Here is a 16,747-nt window from a genome sequence, read left to right as displayed (position 1 = left end):
AGTGGGTGTCGGGTCTGGTCCGGAGGCGGGGGGAGCGGGGAGCAGGTGTCGGGTCTGGTCGGGGGGGAGGGAAGCAGGAGCTGGCCGTGGGAGGAGCCTTATTCACGCAGCCCCAGTGAGGCCATTCAGCCAGGGCTCGGGGCTGCGTGCTTCGGGCCCCTCCCACACAGTTCAGCGCCTGGAGCTACTGCACTTGCGTGCCCACTGTAGCGCGCATGTGCAAAGGTCCCAGCACTGTTTTCAGTGCAGGGACCTGGCTCCGCCCCCCTACAGCTTGTGCTGTGCTGCGCCGAGGGCCAGAAGACCTGCAGGGAAGTGGAGAATATGGAGGATTTTTTTAGGCACACTTTGTGGCGCGAAAAACGGGCGTCCAGGTCGGGACTGCGCCGTTCTAGGCGCGTGTGGAAACTTGGGCCCCATAGGTCAGGATACAGTTTGCAGAGGCTCTGAGGAATGTGGTATGTTGTTGGATGTAGCCTTAACTGTAACCTTGTGATTTCCCCCCCTTTCTTTAGGGAGTGGAATGGCGCTCGGATGAGACGACGAAAAGAAACTGCTTCAGTAAAGGCAAAACTGAGGTAGGTGGCAATTGTTCTGCAGGGAATAAGGCAGAGTTCTGTACCATGAGGCGAGTGGGAGCTCGGGCTGTTCCCGTACACAGGGGTAGAATTTGGCCAGTACTGATTCCTGGCACACTCACCAGAGGTATGCCACTTTTGTCCGCCTCGCAGTGCTCCAAAAATCTTCGGGCTGAGTTTAGCCGCTCCCCAGCTTGTCCTCGATGGTGGCGTGGCGTGGCCACTGGATTCGGGGGCGGAGCCAGGTCCCGGCGCTGAAAACAGTGCCGGGACCTCTGCACATGCACGCTAGAGTGTGCGCGCATGCATAGTAGCTCCTCGCCCCAGAATCTGTGAGAGTGTGTTTCAGGCTGTGTGGGAGGGGCCGAAGCGTGCCGCCCCTATCCCTGGCCGAATGGGCTCCCTCATCGGCAGCCCGCTGTCTTCCCGGGCCGTGTTTTGGTAGAACTTCTATTTTTTATTTGTTATTGATTGATTGATTGCTTATTACTTTGGTCTTGGTGCTTTAGGTGCAGGGTTCCTTCTATTTTTTATTTGTTAATTAATTGCTTATTACTTTTTGTGCTTTGTTTAGTGCTTTGTAAGTCTTGGTGCTAGGTGCAGGTCCTCTCAGCTTCCTTGTATTTTTATTTGTTATGGAATGCTTATTTTTGTGCTTTGTTTAGTGTTTGTTGCTTTAGAATGTACTTACCTGTGCTGATTTCTTAACTCTCCGCAAGGGTTTTCTGTGCGGCCAAAAGTGGCCACATACGCTGGCCTAAGTTAGTTTGGAGCAACTATATAGCTGTCCAAACTGGCTTAAATGGCCAAAACATGAGTAGGTGGCTGGTAACGCCCCCTACTCCAGAAAAATCAAGTTGCTCCAAAAAAAACTGAACAACTCCTGGCCAAATTTGAGCCCACAGAGTGGCATCTTTCCAGCAGCAATGTAAGCAAAAGCTTTAGCACAAAGGCCACAGAATTTCTAATCAGAACCCAAGGCACATTTAGAAAGAACCCACATTGTATTTAATACCATGAATACAAACCGTTCGTGCTTCCAACATGTCTGGAATTTCAGCATTAAAAAATACATCACCGCTTGTTGCTGGATATACATTCTGCGTTGCTTTTTAATATGTTAATGTGGAACTGGGTTAAAATCTGGGCACAGTGGTTCAGATCCATATTGAAATCAATATCACTGTGTAATAATCGCTTGTTGGCTGAATATCTCAGCCTTTTTATTTAGTTATAAGTATAAAGTAATTTACAATGTTATTCATCTTGTGCTCCCCAGATTTTCAATTACTTTATGATTTTGGATGACAATACTTCATTCATTTAATAAAATTCTATTTGTAATGGTATGGTGGGAGGAGCTGCCTCAGATATAATGCCTCAGGTAGAAATTCACCTCCACCCAAAACAGGTTGTACCTACTGTTTTTGAAGTGTTCTGTCCGCTGCAATGGATGCGATGGCCTATCCGTCGAAATTCAGCTCTTTTGGTTTTTTCTCCAGTAGGGCGGAAGTGGCCTCATCGTGGGGCGGAAGTGAGGGCGGGATGGATTGTCCGCCGCTGTCAGTCATCAACGCCACGCTGATGAGGTCATCATGCTGGCATGTCACAATGTCTCTCCCCTTCAGTTAAAGGGGAGAGCCGCTGCGAACTCTGCATTCATTTTAGCTAGGTCCACTGGGCCACCAGGGAGGGTTTTGGCCGGGCCAGTGGCCTGGCACCCAATTTCACAGAGATTGCACCGTCATTTCACAGAGAGTGCGCCGACAGCAAAAGCGGGGCAATTCCGGGTAAGGGGCAATTCCGGGTAAGGGGCAATTCTGGCAGGACAATTCCGCGAGGTGGTCCCCACCAGACGGTAAGGGATTGGCACTTGCACACTGCGGCGGGAAAATGGGCGGAGCGGTCCCGGACACAGCTCCACTTCTGAGGAAGGGCAATTTACAAAATGGGGCCCCTCTGTGCCTCAATGCGAGGAGTATTCGGAAAAAGGTAGACGAATTAACTGCGCACATAGCAGTTAACGGATATGATGCAATTGGCATCATGGAGACATGGCTCCAGGGTGACCAAGGCAGGAAACTCAACATCCAGGGGTATTCAACATTTAGGAAGGATAGACAGAAAGGAAAAGGAGGCGGGGTGGCATTGCTGGTTAAAGAGGAAATTAATGTAATAGTAAGAAAGGACATTAGCTTGGATGATGTGGAATCGTTATGGGTGGAGCTACGGAATACCAAGGGGCAGAAAACGCTAGTGGGAGTTGTGTACAGACCACCAAACAGTAGTAGTAAGGTTGGGGACAGCATCAAACAAGAAATTAGGGATGCATGCAATAAAGGTACAGCAGTTATCATGGGTGACTTTAATCTACATATTGATTGGGCTAACCAAACTGGTAGCAATGCGGTGGAGGAGATTTCCTGGAGTGTATCAGAGATGATTTTCTAGACCAATATGTCGAGGAACCAACCAGGGAGCTGACCATCCTAGACTGGGTGATGTGTAATGATAAAGGACTAATTAGCAATCTTGTTGTACGAGACCCCTTGGGGAAGAGTGACCATAACATGGTAGAATTCTTTATCAGGATGGAGAGTGACAGAGTTAATTCAGAAACTAGGGTCCTGAACTTAAGGGAAGGTAACTTCGATGGTTTGAGGCGTGAATTGGCTTGAATAGACTGGCGAGTGATACTTGAAGGGTTGATGGTGGATAGGCAATGGCAAACATTTAAAGATCACATGGATGAACTTCAGCAATTGTACATCCCTTTCTGGAGTAAAAATAAAACGGGGAAGTTGGCTCAACCATGGCTAACAAAGGAAATTAAGGATAATGTTAAATCCAAGGAAGAGGCATATAAATTGGCCAGAAAAAGCAGCAAACCCGAGGACTGGGAGAAATTTAGAATTCAGCAGAGGAGGCCAAAGGGTTTAATTAAGAGGGGGAAAATAGAGTATGAGAAGAAGCTTGCTGGGAACATGAAAACTGACTGCAAAAGCTTCTATAGATATGTGAAGGGAAAAAGATTAGTGAAGACAAACGTAGGTCCCTTGCAGTCGGATTCAGGTGAATTTATAACGGGGAACAAAAAAATGGCAGACCAATTGGACAAATACTTTGGTTCTGTTTTCATGAAGGAAGACACAAATAACCTTCCGGAAGTACTAGGGGACCGAGGGTCTAGTGAGAAGGAGGAACTGAAGGATATCCTTATCAGGCGGGAAATTGTGTTAGGGAAATTGATGGGATTAAAGGCCGATAAATCCCCGGGGCCTGATAGTCTGCATCCTAGAGTACTTAAGGAAGTGGCCCTAGAAATAGTGGATGCATTGGTGATCATTTTTCAACAGTCTATCGACTCTGGATCAATTCCTATGGACTGGAGGGTAGCTAATGTAACACCAATTTTTAAAAAAGGAGGGAGAGAGAAAGCGGGTAATTATAGACCAGTTAGCCTGACATCAATGGTGGGGAAAATGTTGGAATCAATTATTAAGGATGAAATAGCAGCGCATTTGGAAAGCAGTGACAGGATCGGTCCAAGTCAGCATGGATTTATGAAGGGGAAATCATGCTTGACAAATCTTCTGGAATTTTTTGAGGATGTATATAATAGAGCGGACAAGGGAGAACCAGTGGATGTGGTGTATTTGGACTTTCAAAATGCTTTTGACAAGGTCCCAAACAAAAGATTGGTGTGCAAAATCAAAGCACATGATATCGGGGGTAATATACTGATGTGGATAGAGAACTGGTTGGCAGACAGGAAGCAGAGAGTCGGGATAAACAGTTCTTTTCAGAATGGCAGGCAGTGACGAGTGGGGTGTCGCAGGGCTCAGTGCTGGGACCCCAGCTATTTACAATATACATCAATGATTTGGATGAAGGAATTGAGTGGATTATCTCCAAGTTTGCAGATGACACTAAACTGGGTGGCAGTGTGTGCTGTGAGGGGGGGGCGCTAAGAGGCTGCAGGGTGAATTGGACAGGTTGGGGGAGTGGGCAAATGCACGGCAGATGCAGTCTAATGTGAATAAATGTGAGGTTATCCACTTTGGGAGCAAAAACGCAAAGACAGAATATTATCTGATTAGGAAAAGGGGAGGTGCAATGAGACCTGGGTGTCATGGTTCATCAGACATTGAAAGTTGGCATGCAGGTACAGCAGACAGTAAAGAAGGCAAGTGGTATGTTGGCCTTCATAGCTAGGGGATTTGAGTATAGGAGCAGGGAGGTCTTACTGCAGTTGTACCGGGCTTTCGTGAGGCCTCATCTGGAATATTGTGTTCAGTTTTGGTCTCCTAATCTGAGGGAGTGCAGTGAAGATTCACCAGACTGATTCCCGGGATGGCAGGACTGACCATATGAGGAGAGACTGGATCAACTGGGCCTTTATACACCGGAGTTTAGAAGGATGAGAGGGGATCTCATAGAAACATACAAGATTTTGATGGGACGGGACAGGTTAGACATGGGTGGATTGTTGCCGATGTTGGGGAAGTCCAGAACCAGGGGACACAGTCTGAGGATAAGGAGTAGGCCATTTAGGACTGAGATGAGGAGAAACTTCTTCACTCAGAGAATTGTTAACCTGTGGAATTCCCTGCTGCAGAGTTGTTGATACCAGTTCATTGGATATATTCAAGAGGGAGTTAGATATAGCCCTTACGGCTAAAGGGATCAAGGGGTATGGAGATAAAGTAGGAAAGGGGTACTGAGGGAATGATCAGCCATGATCTTCTTGAATGGTGGTGCAGGCTCGAAGGGCCGAATGGCCAACTCCTGCATCTATTTTCTATGTTTCTATGTTTCCACAGAGAGTTCCATGCCGCCCCGTGGTCGTTGCTTTCAGACGGTCAAAGGCCTTATTGAAAGGGACAATTTCATCCCCAGTGTATAATAACTGAGGGATAATCCCAAAACCTAGGTTTATGATCCTGTGTATATTGAGCTGCATGTTAAAATCTATTCATATAAATTCAATGCTGTTTAGATTTAAGTCTTTTGTGGACTGGAAAGCATTGGTCCTGCCACTGGTGAAGATAAACTTTTGCCATCTGACCCAGGGCAGAAAAATACCAGGAAAAGCACGTGAGTGAAGACCTGACATAGTGAGTCCTTGATCTACTTTGAGTCAGCTTATTATTGCAGCAAATTACCTGTCGGGGCTCAGGAATGAGTGCTGATTACTGTCAATCCACCGCAGTTACACAAAACACCCACTGAGCATTCAATAGGACCCAATGTGTTCACTGAATGGCACCACAATTGCAGTGAAAGTACCACCTACACAAAAATAGCTTCTTAAAGATTCAGTCAATGGCAATAACTGAGATGTGATTCTTTCAGTTGATTAAATTGCATAAGAATGATCATTTGTGGATATCTGAACCTGTTATTATAGAACAATTGAAAGAATGCAATGCAAACTAAAACTTATGCCACAGTGATTTTTTTTTTTGCTAAAGCTGACATGTGTCATTGCAGGAGGAATGTCAGAATTACATCCGGGTCCTCCTTATCAACAGAAACAGGATCTTCACCTGTGGAACAAATGCATTTACTCCCATATGCACCAATCGGACGGTAATTGCAATTAATTCATTCTCTGCATGTTTAGTTACAACATAACTACAATCAAACCAGAACGCGATTGATTAAGTTCAGTGATACAGCATCATTGCATTTCCAGTTTATCCTGGCTCGGTGCAATACATCTTAAATCTACACAGGATGTGACTTCCATTGCAACCTTCATGTGATTTCTTTAAAATTTAGTTAATTTAAAAAGGCTTTGACGACATTTTAATTCTATATCAATTTTTAATAGGTTGAGGAGATACGTGTAGATAAACAGATGGTAGTAATTTAGTCGACAACATCTGACAATGTCGTAATCCATGAGAGAGAAGTTGAAGTGATTTATGGGGAGGCATAGAACTCCTGAGTTTCAGTAATTGCATGAATTATATATATTTATAAAATATAAAAAATGTAAGGTAAAAAAGTGAAAACAAAATAGTCCCAAAATTCTTGGGGTTGAAGCAGGTGGAATGCAGGATTTCCACCGGAAGGGGCCAGTAATTTGAAACTGCTGCTGGTTATGCTGGGAATTCACAGTGCCCCTTTAAATTCCATTGGTGGGATCCTTGGGTGGATCTTCTTCCACTGCCCCTACGTCAACAGGGAGTTCCCAACTTCTCTCGCAGAATATGCACAACCTTTGTTAGATAATAGGGTATCGGCCTGTGAAGCCAGAGGGGATAGCAATGGATTTGTTACACAGTCAGATGATGTAATACAATATGCAGTGATGAAGCCTACAGGGTGCTTGATGAAATTGATGCTGCCCGGGGATTGTGTTTGCTTTAAACAGTAAATTGATAGCATTGCTTCTTTTGTCGACATCCAGGGTAGTTTTTCATTTAGGAATCTAACCACTCCCATTAGTAAGATTTAAGAATTTATTTCATTCAAGTTGGCTGGTAATCAGCCCTGCAATAAAGCTTCCAAGAATTCTTAATTTAAGGGCAGATGTTTAGTTTTTGGCAAGTAGTTTTGCATCTTCCCAAAGTTCTCTGTGTTGAACTGAGACCGAGAAACTGGTTAACACACTTCACTTCTGGAACTTGGGTTCAGATTCAGCTAGAGAGCAGTGAAGATCTGCTCTCCCTGCAGGTATAACGACCAGCATGAAATTAGTTTTTGTAGTTTCATGACACAAAATTGTCTTGAATTATCATTAAATTGGCAATCTCACTCAGTGCACCCACTAGGATGGTTGGCTTGGAAATTGAGGGTGTAACATTGGTGCAGTTAGGTATTTTTCTGAATTTGGGGCTAAAACAGAGTAACTCGTGATTTACCTACCATGAGCACGATTAATGCTGACTACGACTGAAAAAATTGAGCAAGTGTTCCGTTCCTCAGGGCCCCTCACTATAATGAGCCCCATTTCCACCAGAAAGAAGTAGATATAAGTAACGGACACTGTTGTTTTAGATTTACTTTATCAATGTTCTTTTAAACATGAAGTCTATAACTGAAGATTGCAGTCTTCACTCTGGTAAATAAACAAGAACTATGGTTGAAAGTCTTCTGCGCAATCCTGCCCAAAATCGGGTATGATTGTGGCGGAGAATGAGGAAACACATGAGCGATGACTACTGCCTCATCACCTTGACCAGGGTGTTCCTTCCACAGCTGCTGCTGGCAACTTCTTCCCTGCCCGCTTCATGCAAATAGCCGCAGGGAGGCAGGGCACAGATCCCAGAAGGTTTCACCTTTTCATCCCACATATCGCTGCTTCCTGTGGCTGCCAGCAGTAGGTAGAGGCCTTCAGAGAGCTTCTGGCCCTTTAAGGTGTGTCTTCTGGTGTTTCAGCGGAATCCTCACTGTAGCAACATGAACAATTTCTGCCCTCACACTGTTGGGCTCCCTCTTGGCATCAGGAATCCTGCTGGAAGTTAGTTGTGCATATGGGATGACCCAGAGAAATAGGTTGGAGTTGGAGCCGAGGCAAAGGGGTGGGCGGAAGCCTTTCCCCACTGGAACTTTGTCCTGTGAATTAATTTGTGGTACTCCAGCCATAATATTCCAAAGTATTGTTCCTGAGGACATTTTACTATTTGCAAGTTTGTTTGGGCCACATAACTTTCCCAGCATCACTGGTATACCTGGACATTATCACCAGCTAAACACAATTAAACATGTAAGAAAAAAGGTGGCCATTGTTGTATGTGGGATTTTAAAATACACTCACATCTCAAGTCTGCCAGGCAATGGCAGAATGTACATAGTAGGCTGGAAATTCACTAACCTTGAGCCTGTTTTTGCGGCACTATTTCGCTGTTTTTGGTGAAAAACAGTGATCCGCTAGTTTCGCCGAAGTCTTGCGCCGGCGGTTTTGAAATACCGCTGAAAAGCAGACCGCCGGCGTGCAAGACTGGAAATATCGCTATCGCTGTAGTTTGGCCGTTTGGCGCACCCGTATTCTGGGCGAAAAAAAAACACTCAAGGAAAACCTGCGTTGCAGCCCCAAAAACGGCGGTACGTATGAAGACCTGCAAAAAAGGTAAGATAAAGTTTTTATTTTAACATTTTTTTGCAGCGATTACTTAGTTAAGGGTCTTGTAAATGTTTTGTTTGTTTTTTGCTATTTTTTTTGTGTGTTTTCCCCGCTCCCAAGGTGCCTCTCACAGCGGTAATCGGCCTCGGACTAAAGTTCGTGAGGATTGCGGTTTCTGCCGCGAATCCTTGTGCAACGCCAATTTTTACTGCAGGGCGCATTTTGTGACGAAACTTAGGCCTTTAAAAAATGGCGGTGTGATTAGCGGTATTTTTGGCGATAAATGCCAAAAAAATACCGCCATGGCCAAAAAATGAATTTCTAGGCCCTAGTGTCCACAAGTAACAGTATCAGTCCTTGAAGGCTAGAAGTTAAGTCTACAAAGTACATACAAAGCTACTGTCTGAAGTGACAAAAAGAACTGCCTGTGGACATTCTGGCACACGACCATTGCAGAGAGGTTTTGCTGTGATCGAGAATGTTACATTACGTGTTGCAATTCACATTAAGTGTGGTCATTCGTAAAGCTTTATTGGATTGTTTTCTTCCCTATTTGAAGCTAACTAACCTGACAGAAATCCACGATCGCATCAGTGGCATGGCTCGCTGTCCATACAATCCACAACACAATTCCACTGCTCTGATTACATCTACTGGGGAGCTGTATGCTGCCACTGCTATGGACTTCCCGGGGAGAGACCCTGCCATCTACCGCAGCCTGGGAGGGCTTCCTCCTCTACGCACAGCTCAGTACAACTCAAAATGGCTAAATGGTGAGCACCGACAGGGCAGAGATGCTTACGGACATTAGTAGATAACAAAGAGATTATGTACCAAAGGACCCTTAAGGCCTTTAAATACTACAGGAGTAATGCTGGTTGGAAATATAAAATAACAGGAAGGTTACACAGGGATGATTTTCTGAGGCCCTCCCACCAGTGCACTAGGGCTAATTGAATAGCTGGATGCCCGATTTCCCAAGGAATGATTTGGGGACCAAATATGTGGCCATTCCAGCATGCATGGGCTTAACTTCAATATGAAAATTAACTTAAAAAATTCCTGCACTGAATGTTCCAACTTTGTTTGAAAGGCTATATGCACCTCTTCTGTATAAACTGCGCTCATGGGAGTCGTGGAACTTTAGCAAATCTCTTGAACTGAAATGGATGTTTTAATTGTTGGTAAATCTCTTATTCCAGTGGTGTGATGGTGTTGCCGGAATTGCAGTTGATGGGATTGCCACCTCAGGAGAAATGGGTTCCACTCAACTTCTTTCCTCTCTGCTCCAAGTGCGCCAGATTTATCCCCTTTAAAGAGAAAAATGTCTTTTTTAATTTCTTTGCAATTTTAGTTCCATTTTGATTGATTTTGCTGTTTTGGAGTTTTTTCCTGCCAGTGTTTTCATTCGTCATTCTTGGTTGTTGCTTATTTAAGTCACATTGTACAAAGTGAGAGATTAGGTATTCCTTTGGCAGTTCCGAACAAGTTGTATGATTTAGATGGGGAAGAGAAGTTCATGAGAGGTGAACAAATGCTTGTACAATGCCAGAACCCACATTTAAGGAGCCTGCCTGCCACACCTACCTGGACACGTCAGAGGAGACTGTTTTCATCACCTCTGTGTCCCAAGAATGGCTGCTTTAGAATTCTATCATCTGCTGACGAATAACCTGCAGACTGAATGTGGAATAGGGACTGCTCTTTCCACAGCAGGGAGGATTACCACAACATGTAGCTTTCACCCCACTGCATCCTTCCAATCTATCAAAAGGGACATCTGCCACATCAGGCAGATTACAGAGTACACCTGAAACAAGCAATACCATTTTTTCAAAGGTTAACATCTTCATTACTTTTCCTTTGGGAAGGAGGCATCAGGTAGGGCGCCAAGTGGCAAAGTTCCCTTGAGTGCAGGCTGTTGTAGATGGTACCAATGTGGGCATTAGAATTCTTCATATCTACGCCATAGCCTATATGAACAGGTAGAGTGCAATAGGAATCTCACCAAGAAACATCTGCGTGTCTGTATCTGTTATCTAGGAAGCAGCCATGATATTGTAAGTGTCCATGGTATTATTTAAAAATGAAGAAATGCTGGGTAAATAACTCTTATGAGCACCAGGCGATTCTCTGCATCCATGGATGCTGCCCTAACTTACAGCAGAGGAGCCTCTTGGCTTGGATGCCTCAGCATCTGTTTTTTGATCTTGGGAACACTTTTCATAAAGGTGTACTATACAGCTTTGACACAATGAAGGAATGTATGCAAAAGGATAATGGTTGTGAACAGTGCTTTAAATGGTACCTCTAGAGGGTGTGCCAGCCCTGACTTAGGTTTGTTCCATGGTTGCTGGGCCTCACAAGAAATGTATGCAAAATTGAGGAGAAAGTTACCTTTGTCTTACACCTACACACCTATACTTACACATTTTTCCTAGTTCGGAACCAGGCACGACGAACTTGAGTGACTGCACTGATTCTGTCTATGACCTCTCCACGTGTCACTAGCACCTCTGCTTTTACTGGAAGGTGGCCTTCTGTCCCAAATAGGGCCACCCTGCCTTTGTGCACCTCCCTCCAAAACCGAAAGTGGCTGTGTTGCCCAATTGTTTCTGTTGTACTAGTGCGAACAATTAGTCAACTTTTCTGTCACTACCACAACTTGCCCTTTGCCGGTGGGCTGCAGCTCTTTAAGAACTGTTGCCCTGTCACATTGTCTGCTCCTCAGCCAAATGCACTACAGGTCAAATTATCTGGACAAACTTTTTATGTGTTAGTAGCCTAGAGAGAAGCACCATTGGTGTAAAATTCAAAGTGTCCCACTCGCTGTGGGCCAGCTCAAACCTAACTTTTTGAGACTTGAAAAATTGGAGCTAAAAGACATGCATTGATGGAGAGTGATGCGGCTGGTCTTTTATATTACAGGCCTGACTTGTGAACTTGGAACTTAATTGATTGCTGAGGTTTATTCTTAATTCTTGAGCTTTGAGTTTTGATATTTATACTTGAAATGGTTGTCATGGTGGGCAAACATAATACATCATCTGCAATCCAAGTGGCACAAGGATCTGTGCAACGCTCTTGGTGTTATCGGGTTCTTTGGAATTCCAGGGTAGGGAATCAGAGTTATCTCACCTGAGTTACATGAGCTACCATCTAATAGGGAAACTGGAATGAGCATCCTTCAAAACAGTCTTCAGTATCTTGAGCGATAAATATTCCAAGGTACTAATCGCACAGAATACAGATAAATCTGTGCCCTGTGCAATATTGCCCATAAGGAACATTCCTGTCCCTTGATTATACTCATTTCCCAAAATAAATAAAATATGCAGTTTCATTCGATCTGAAAGATCCTTAAAACATTTCAAAATAGATGTTATGGGGCTAGAACCTCCACTTTTGTGCTTATTGCCCCAAAATAGGCGGTATTTCCGGCGTGGGCGTTAAAAAAGGGTTTTCAGATCGCCGGCTTCTCACCCATTCTCAAAACACCTAGTCTCCATTTTTGAAAGTGGGCGCTACTGCGAGCGATAGCGAATGGGCGGTAGCGTTAAATTTTTTTGATCTTCTGCGTAAAGTGTGGCTGTCCTTGGCAACAGCATGGCAACGCTCGATTCCCGCGATTCAGGAGGTCAAGGGTCATCATGACATGCACAGAAGAGGAGACAGAGAGAAAGGGAGCTCAGAGGCACTGAAAGCGTGTCTGGATGTGGTGTGTGCTTGTCTGGCTGTTGTGGGAGGCACGAGGGAGATTCACCAGTAGCAAAAAGCCTACTAAGCACCAAGAACATAGTTAGCACCGAGTTTTTGTTCAACAAATAAGATATAACAGTGGTCCCGGAGCGCAGCGCTGCACCCCAAGGAGCCGCACCCCCATTGCCAACCACACATGAGAGCCAGCAGCAACATCTTGCTTCTGGCTTGGAGCATGTTCCCACCTCGGGACTGTCCTCTCCTGTATCTGTCCAAGCAGTGCTTCAGTCGTCAGCCCCCCACCCCCCCCAATGAAGCATCGCCTGAGGACCTCCTCGGTCAGGCGGCTTGGAGTCAGGAGGGAAAGGGGAAGGGGTAGAGATGGAGAGGAGAAGTGGGGTGGGGTTGGGGGAAGGGTTGGTTTATACAGAAATACTGATAATTTCAGGCTAATGTTCGGGTTAAATGTTTTTTATTTAACAAAAACCTTGTAGCGCATTGGCTCAGATAGCTGCACCATTACATGCTGGTGATACCTTAACATCAAATGTTAACATCAAGGGTATAATGACACTTAACTTCAATCAACTTAAACTTTAACTGTCACCAAGGTGATGCCCACCATTGATGTATGACCTGCACACCCAGCTTTGCGTCAGCCTTGTAAATAACAGCAATGTTTCTTCAGGCAAAGCGATCATTGATGAGCTCCTGTTGTAAGGCTCTTGCAGCTATCATGCCACCATGGGCCCTTTCATGCGGTCTCCAGGGGGGCAGGGGCATGGCTTCAGCGTCAGCCTGATTGTCTGGGCCGATGTCAGCGTCCACCTCCTCGTCCTTCTCTTCCTCTCTCTGGTGAGGTAGACTGTCAGGCTCATCAGGTAATTCTTGTCCCCTCCTGATAGTCAAGTTGTGTAGCATGGAGCACAGCACCATGAATTGAGCTACCTGCTCAGGGTGGTATTGGAACTCGCCTCCTGAGTGGTCCAGGCATCTAAAGCGCTGCTTCAGTACTCCAATGGTTTTCTCCACGATATTGCAAGTTGTTCTGTGGCTCTCATTGTACTTCCTCTCGGCCTCTGTGTGGGTGTCAGGTGGCGAGGCCATATCCTTTGTCACCAAGCTTCCAGCATTGACCTTGTGGCTGATTGTTAAACAAATCAGATACAGTGCTCTGACGCAGGATGTGAGCTTCATGGATGATGCCCGGAAATTGAGCATTCACTGCCAGTATAATTTTCTGCTGGTCGACAACCAGTTGGACATTCAGGGAGTGGAATCCCTTGCGGTTCCTGAAAACCTCAGCATCCTGAAAAGGTGCCCGCATCGCGATATGCGTACAGTCTATTGCTCCCTGCACCTTGGGGAAGTTTGCAATTCTGGAGCATCCTAGAGTCCTCTTACTCTGTGCCTCCCTGGTCATAGGGAAGCTGATCAAGTCCCTCCTGCATGCGTACAGGGCTTCAGTGACCTGTCTAACGCAGCGATGTGTGGCATGCTGAGAAAGTCCGCAAATGTCTCCAGTTGTGGCCTGAAAAGAACTCGACGCGTAGAATGATAGTGCCGCAGTGACTTTGACCTCAATGGACAATGCAGTACTAATGGTGTTGGTAGGCTGCAGATCTGCCCTTATCAGCTGGCATACCTCAGTGATAACCTCTTTGTGGAAGCGCAGTGTCCGAAGGCAGGTGGTGTCGGGCAAGTCGAGGTAAGAATGCTTCTCCTTGTACTTGCAGTGGGTGTAACGTCTGGTCCTCCTCATTTGTCTGTCAAGTCTTACATTGGGCACATAATGCAGTGGAGTGTTCCTTCGTCAATGTTTAGTCTGCTGCATGTAATTGGTCACCAAGAGAGGGTGAGAAAGGACGGGCCCCATTGCAGTAGCTCTCTGTTTTCCACCAATTGCACACAAAAAAGGAATGTCCCAACGAACACACCTCTTCAGTTCCAGTCGGTCACAGTGTGGTCAAGATGTTTTCACAGATGTTCACATCAACTCCAACGACCTGCAGAGTACATCCGAACTCTGCTGAGGTTTAAGCACAGCAGCCTTTTAAAGAATGCGACATGTGATCTAGATCCATAATGCTGTGATTAGTTCCGGTTCGATCCACATTTTGTGGGCGGTTTTTTGGACGAGCGATATTGTGGCCGATATGTGTGCGAGGTGGTGAAATTGACGCTGGGCGATTTCATGGCCGCTAGTTTTAGTAAATCTACTCTTTACGACAAAAAAAATGGGCAGGCTTTAATATTGCATTTTGGTGTTAAATCCATCGAATTTATGGGCGTTGATTTCGCCCATTCTGCTGATTCTGCCCAAAAAAAGTGGGCGGGCGGTAATATTTTTTCCCGGGGTTAAGCACATGGGGAAAGTAACGCTCGGTGATAAGTTTCCGAAAAATGCCCGTCCGTTTCCATTTTGTGTCAAAATGAGTGATATATGGGCGTTACACATAATTTCAGTGGTAAAGTGGATGTTAAGCAGGAAAAAAAGTGGAGGTTCTAGCCCATGGTCTTTTAAAGCTTTTCACAAGAAACAGAACTTTTGGAAGGTATAGTGACAGTGAAACATTGCTGGGAGAAAGGAGTGTTATTTGTGGAAAGCAACTGGCCAGAGAAGAATAATGTAAGAATAGATAGATATTCTGGAATTTAATTTATCTCTTGGGGTTGAGGAAAAATCTTTACTAACGTTCCCCAGGGAAGTTAAGTAAGTGGTTCACAGTCTAAAATAGGGCAAGCAAAAGGAGAGTTTCATTTTTATTTCCTCGGGAAGTGGGTGGCACTAGTAAAGCCACAAGACCTGACACCAGAAGATAATGAAGGTTCACTCCAGCTATAGTGCTGGATCTTAGATCAGAGTGCTGACTGATGAGCAGGAAGGCCGACCTGATGATGTCAGTTAGATACTGCAGAGTCTAAGAGATGGTGCTCTAAAGCTCATGGAAGTGAAGGAATGCAAAATTCACAAGAAACCCCCTCTGTGTTTGGGCTCATTCGAAAGGAAATTTAATTTAGGACTATGTACCGAAAAGTTTGGAACTCTAAAGTGCTTATGGAAGGAACTACGAACTTTAATAGAATTTTGGATTTTAAAAGACACACTCAAGGCTGTGGGCGGATCGACGGAACTAGCAAGAGACAGTCTGATTATGTGAAGCTACCTGGGTGTGAGAACTGAGTTAAGCTGTCCGGAAGAATGAGTATTTGAAAATTCTTCTCCACAAGAGACATTAACATCACAAAATCACCCAGAGGTAGCTACCCATCAACATGGGTCTGGACAACCATTTCAGCGTATACATCACAAAGAGGCCCAATCCAGCCTGTATGTGACAGACTAAGCACAAAAGGACATTGCAATTAATATTTCCATCAGGAAACAGTTTTCGAACATCAACCCACCCAAGACATATCAACTTTTAACGAGCCCGACAAAATATTACAAAGAAGAACCAAGCCCACCAAAATTATACAAAGGATTTTGAACAGATTTGGCGGCAAGATTAGAACACTGAAATCGTATAACTGACCCCTGTTTTCAACAGAGGTTAGGTGGTTGCTAGGTAGCTACAAGGCTGCTACCACCTCAGATGACATTTTGACTGACAGACTAGTACCACACTACGCTGTGTCATCAAAACAAGGAGAGAAACCAATGCGACAGTTGTAAACTAACTTCTCCAGCCGCGAAGTCCTGAAGGAAGGAAGAACATCACCATCGCAGCAGCGACCGACCACAGTCAACGTGGTATCAAGGGAAAAACAACCGCAATCTGCCGTTAACTATCAAAGGGATTGGTAAGAATAGTCCTGCATGCCCTGGAGTCTAACCCAGTTAGAATTAGGTATTGGGAGGTGGGAGATATAATTTACTGTGACCCCCTCCCCCCCCTTTGAATGTGTAGTGCATAGTTCTTTATTAGTGATTTGTTTAAGTTTGACCTTGTACCTTTCCTTGTATTGTTCTTTATTAGAGTGATTATAAGTTTGGCCTTGTATTTTCTTACTAGAGTAATAAGCCTGTATTTCCCTGAATGTAATAAAACCAAAGCTTATTTTGCATCAAACCAGTGTCCTTTGCACTTTTGTCACACCCCCCAAATAAATCCAGAGTACATAACCGAAGGGAGTGGGAGCGATTCGAACCGCTCAAGTTGGTCAGAAGGGAACCTGACCCCTCATAGAGACCACCCCCCCCTTACAAAATGGCGACCGCGACAGGACTCTGGTACAAGGAGTGTGATGTGGAGAGTGCTGGTTTGGGGCAAAGAACCAAAATGGAAGCGAGGATTTCCTCCTATGTGTATAAGAAAGTGAATGTCACTAAAGAATGGGTGCTTAGTCTATTGCGCGCTGAGCGTCCAGCTGATGCTGCAGCCCAGTGGACAGC

General features: G+C 45.1%; 1 protein-coding gene across 1 annotated transcript in view; it reads left to right on the top strand.

Moving 5' to 3' along the window:
- The window catches only part of sema5a (sema domain, seven thrombospondin repeats (type 1 and type 1-like), transmembrane domain (TM) and short cytoplasmic domain, (semaphorin) 5A), a 188,730-nt gene that overhangs the window by 55,290 nt on the left and 116,693 nt on the right, over positions 1-16,747 (top strand). The window contains exons 4-6 of the mRNA XM_070880009.1: positions 516-578; positions 6,072-6,170; positions 9,212-9,425. Coding sequence (XP_070736110.1) covers positions 516-578; positions 6,072-6,170; positions 9,212-9,425 — 376 coding nt within the window. The remainder of the gene's footprint in view (positions 1-515; positions 579-6,071; positions 6,171-9,211; positions 9,426-16,747) is intronic.

This window comes from Pristiophorus japonicus, chromosome 5, assembly GCF_044704955.1.
Source record: "Pristiophorus japonicus isolate sPriJap1 chromosome 5, sPriJap1.hap1, whole genome shotgun sequence".
Classification (NCBI taxonomy): Eukaryota; Metazoa; Chordata; class Chondrichthyes; family Pristiophoridae; genus Pristiophorus; species Pristiophorus japonicus.
Note: the sequence above shows the minus strand (reverse complement) of the source record. Positions and strands in the feature narration are given on the sequence as shown.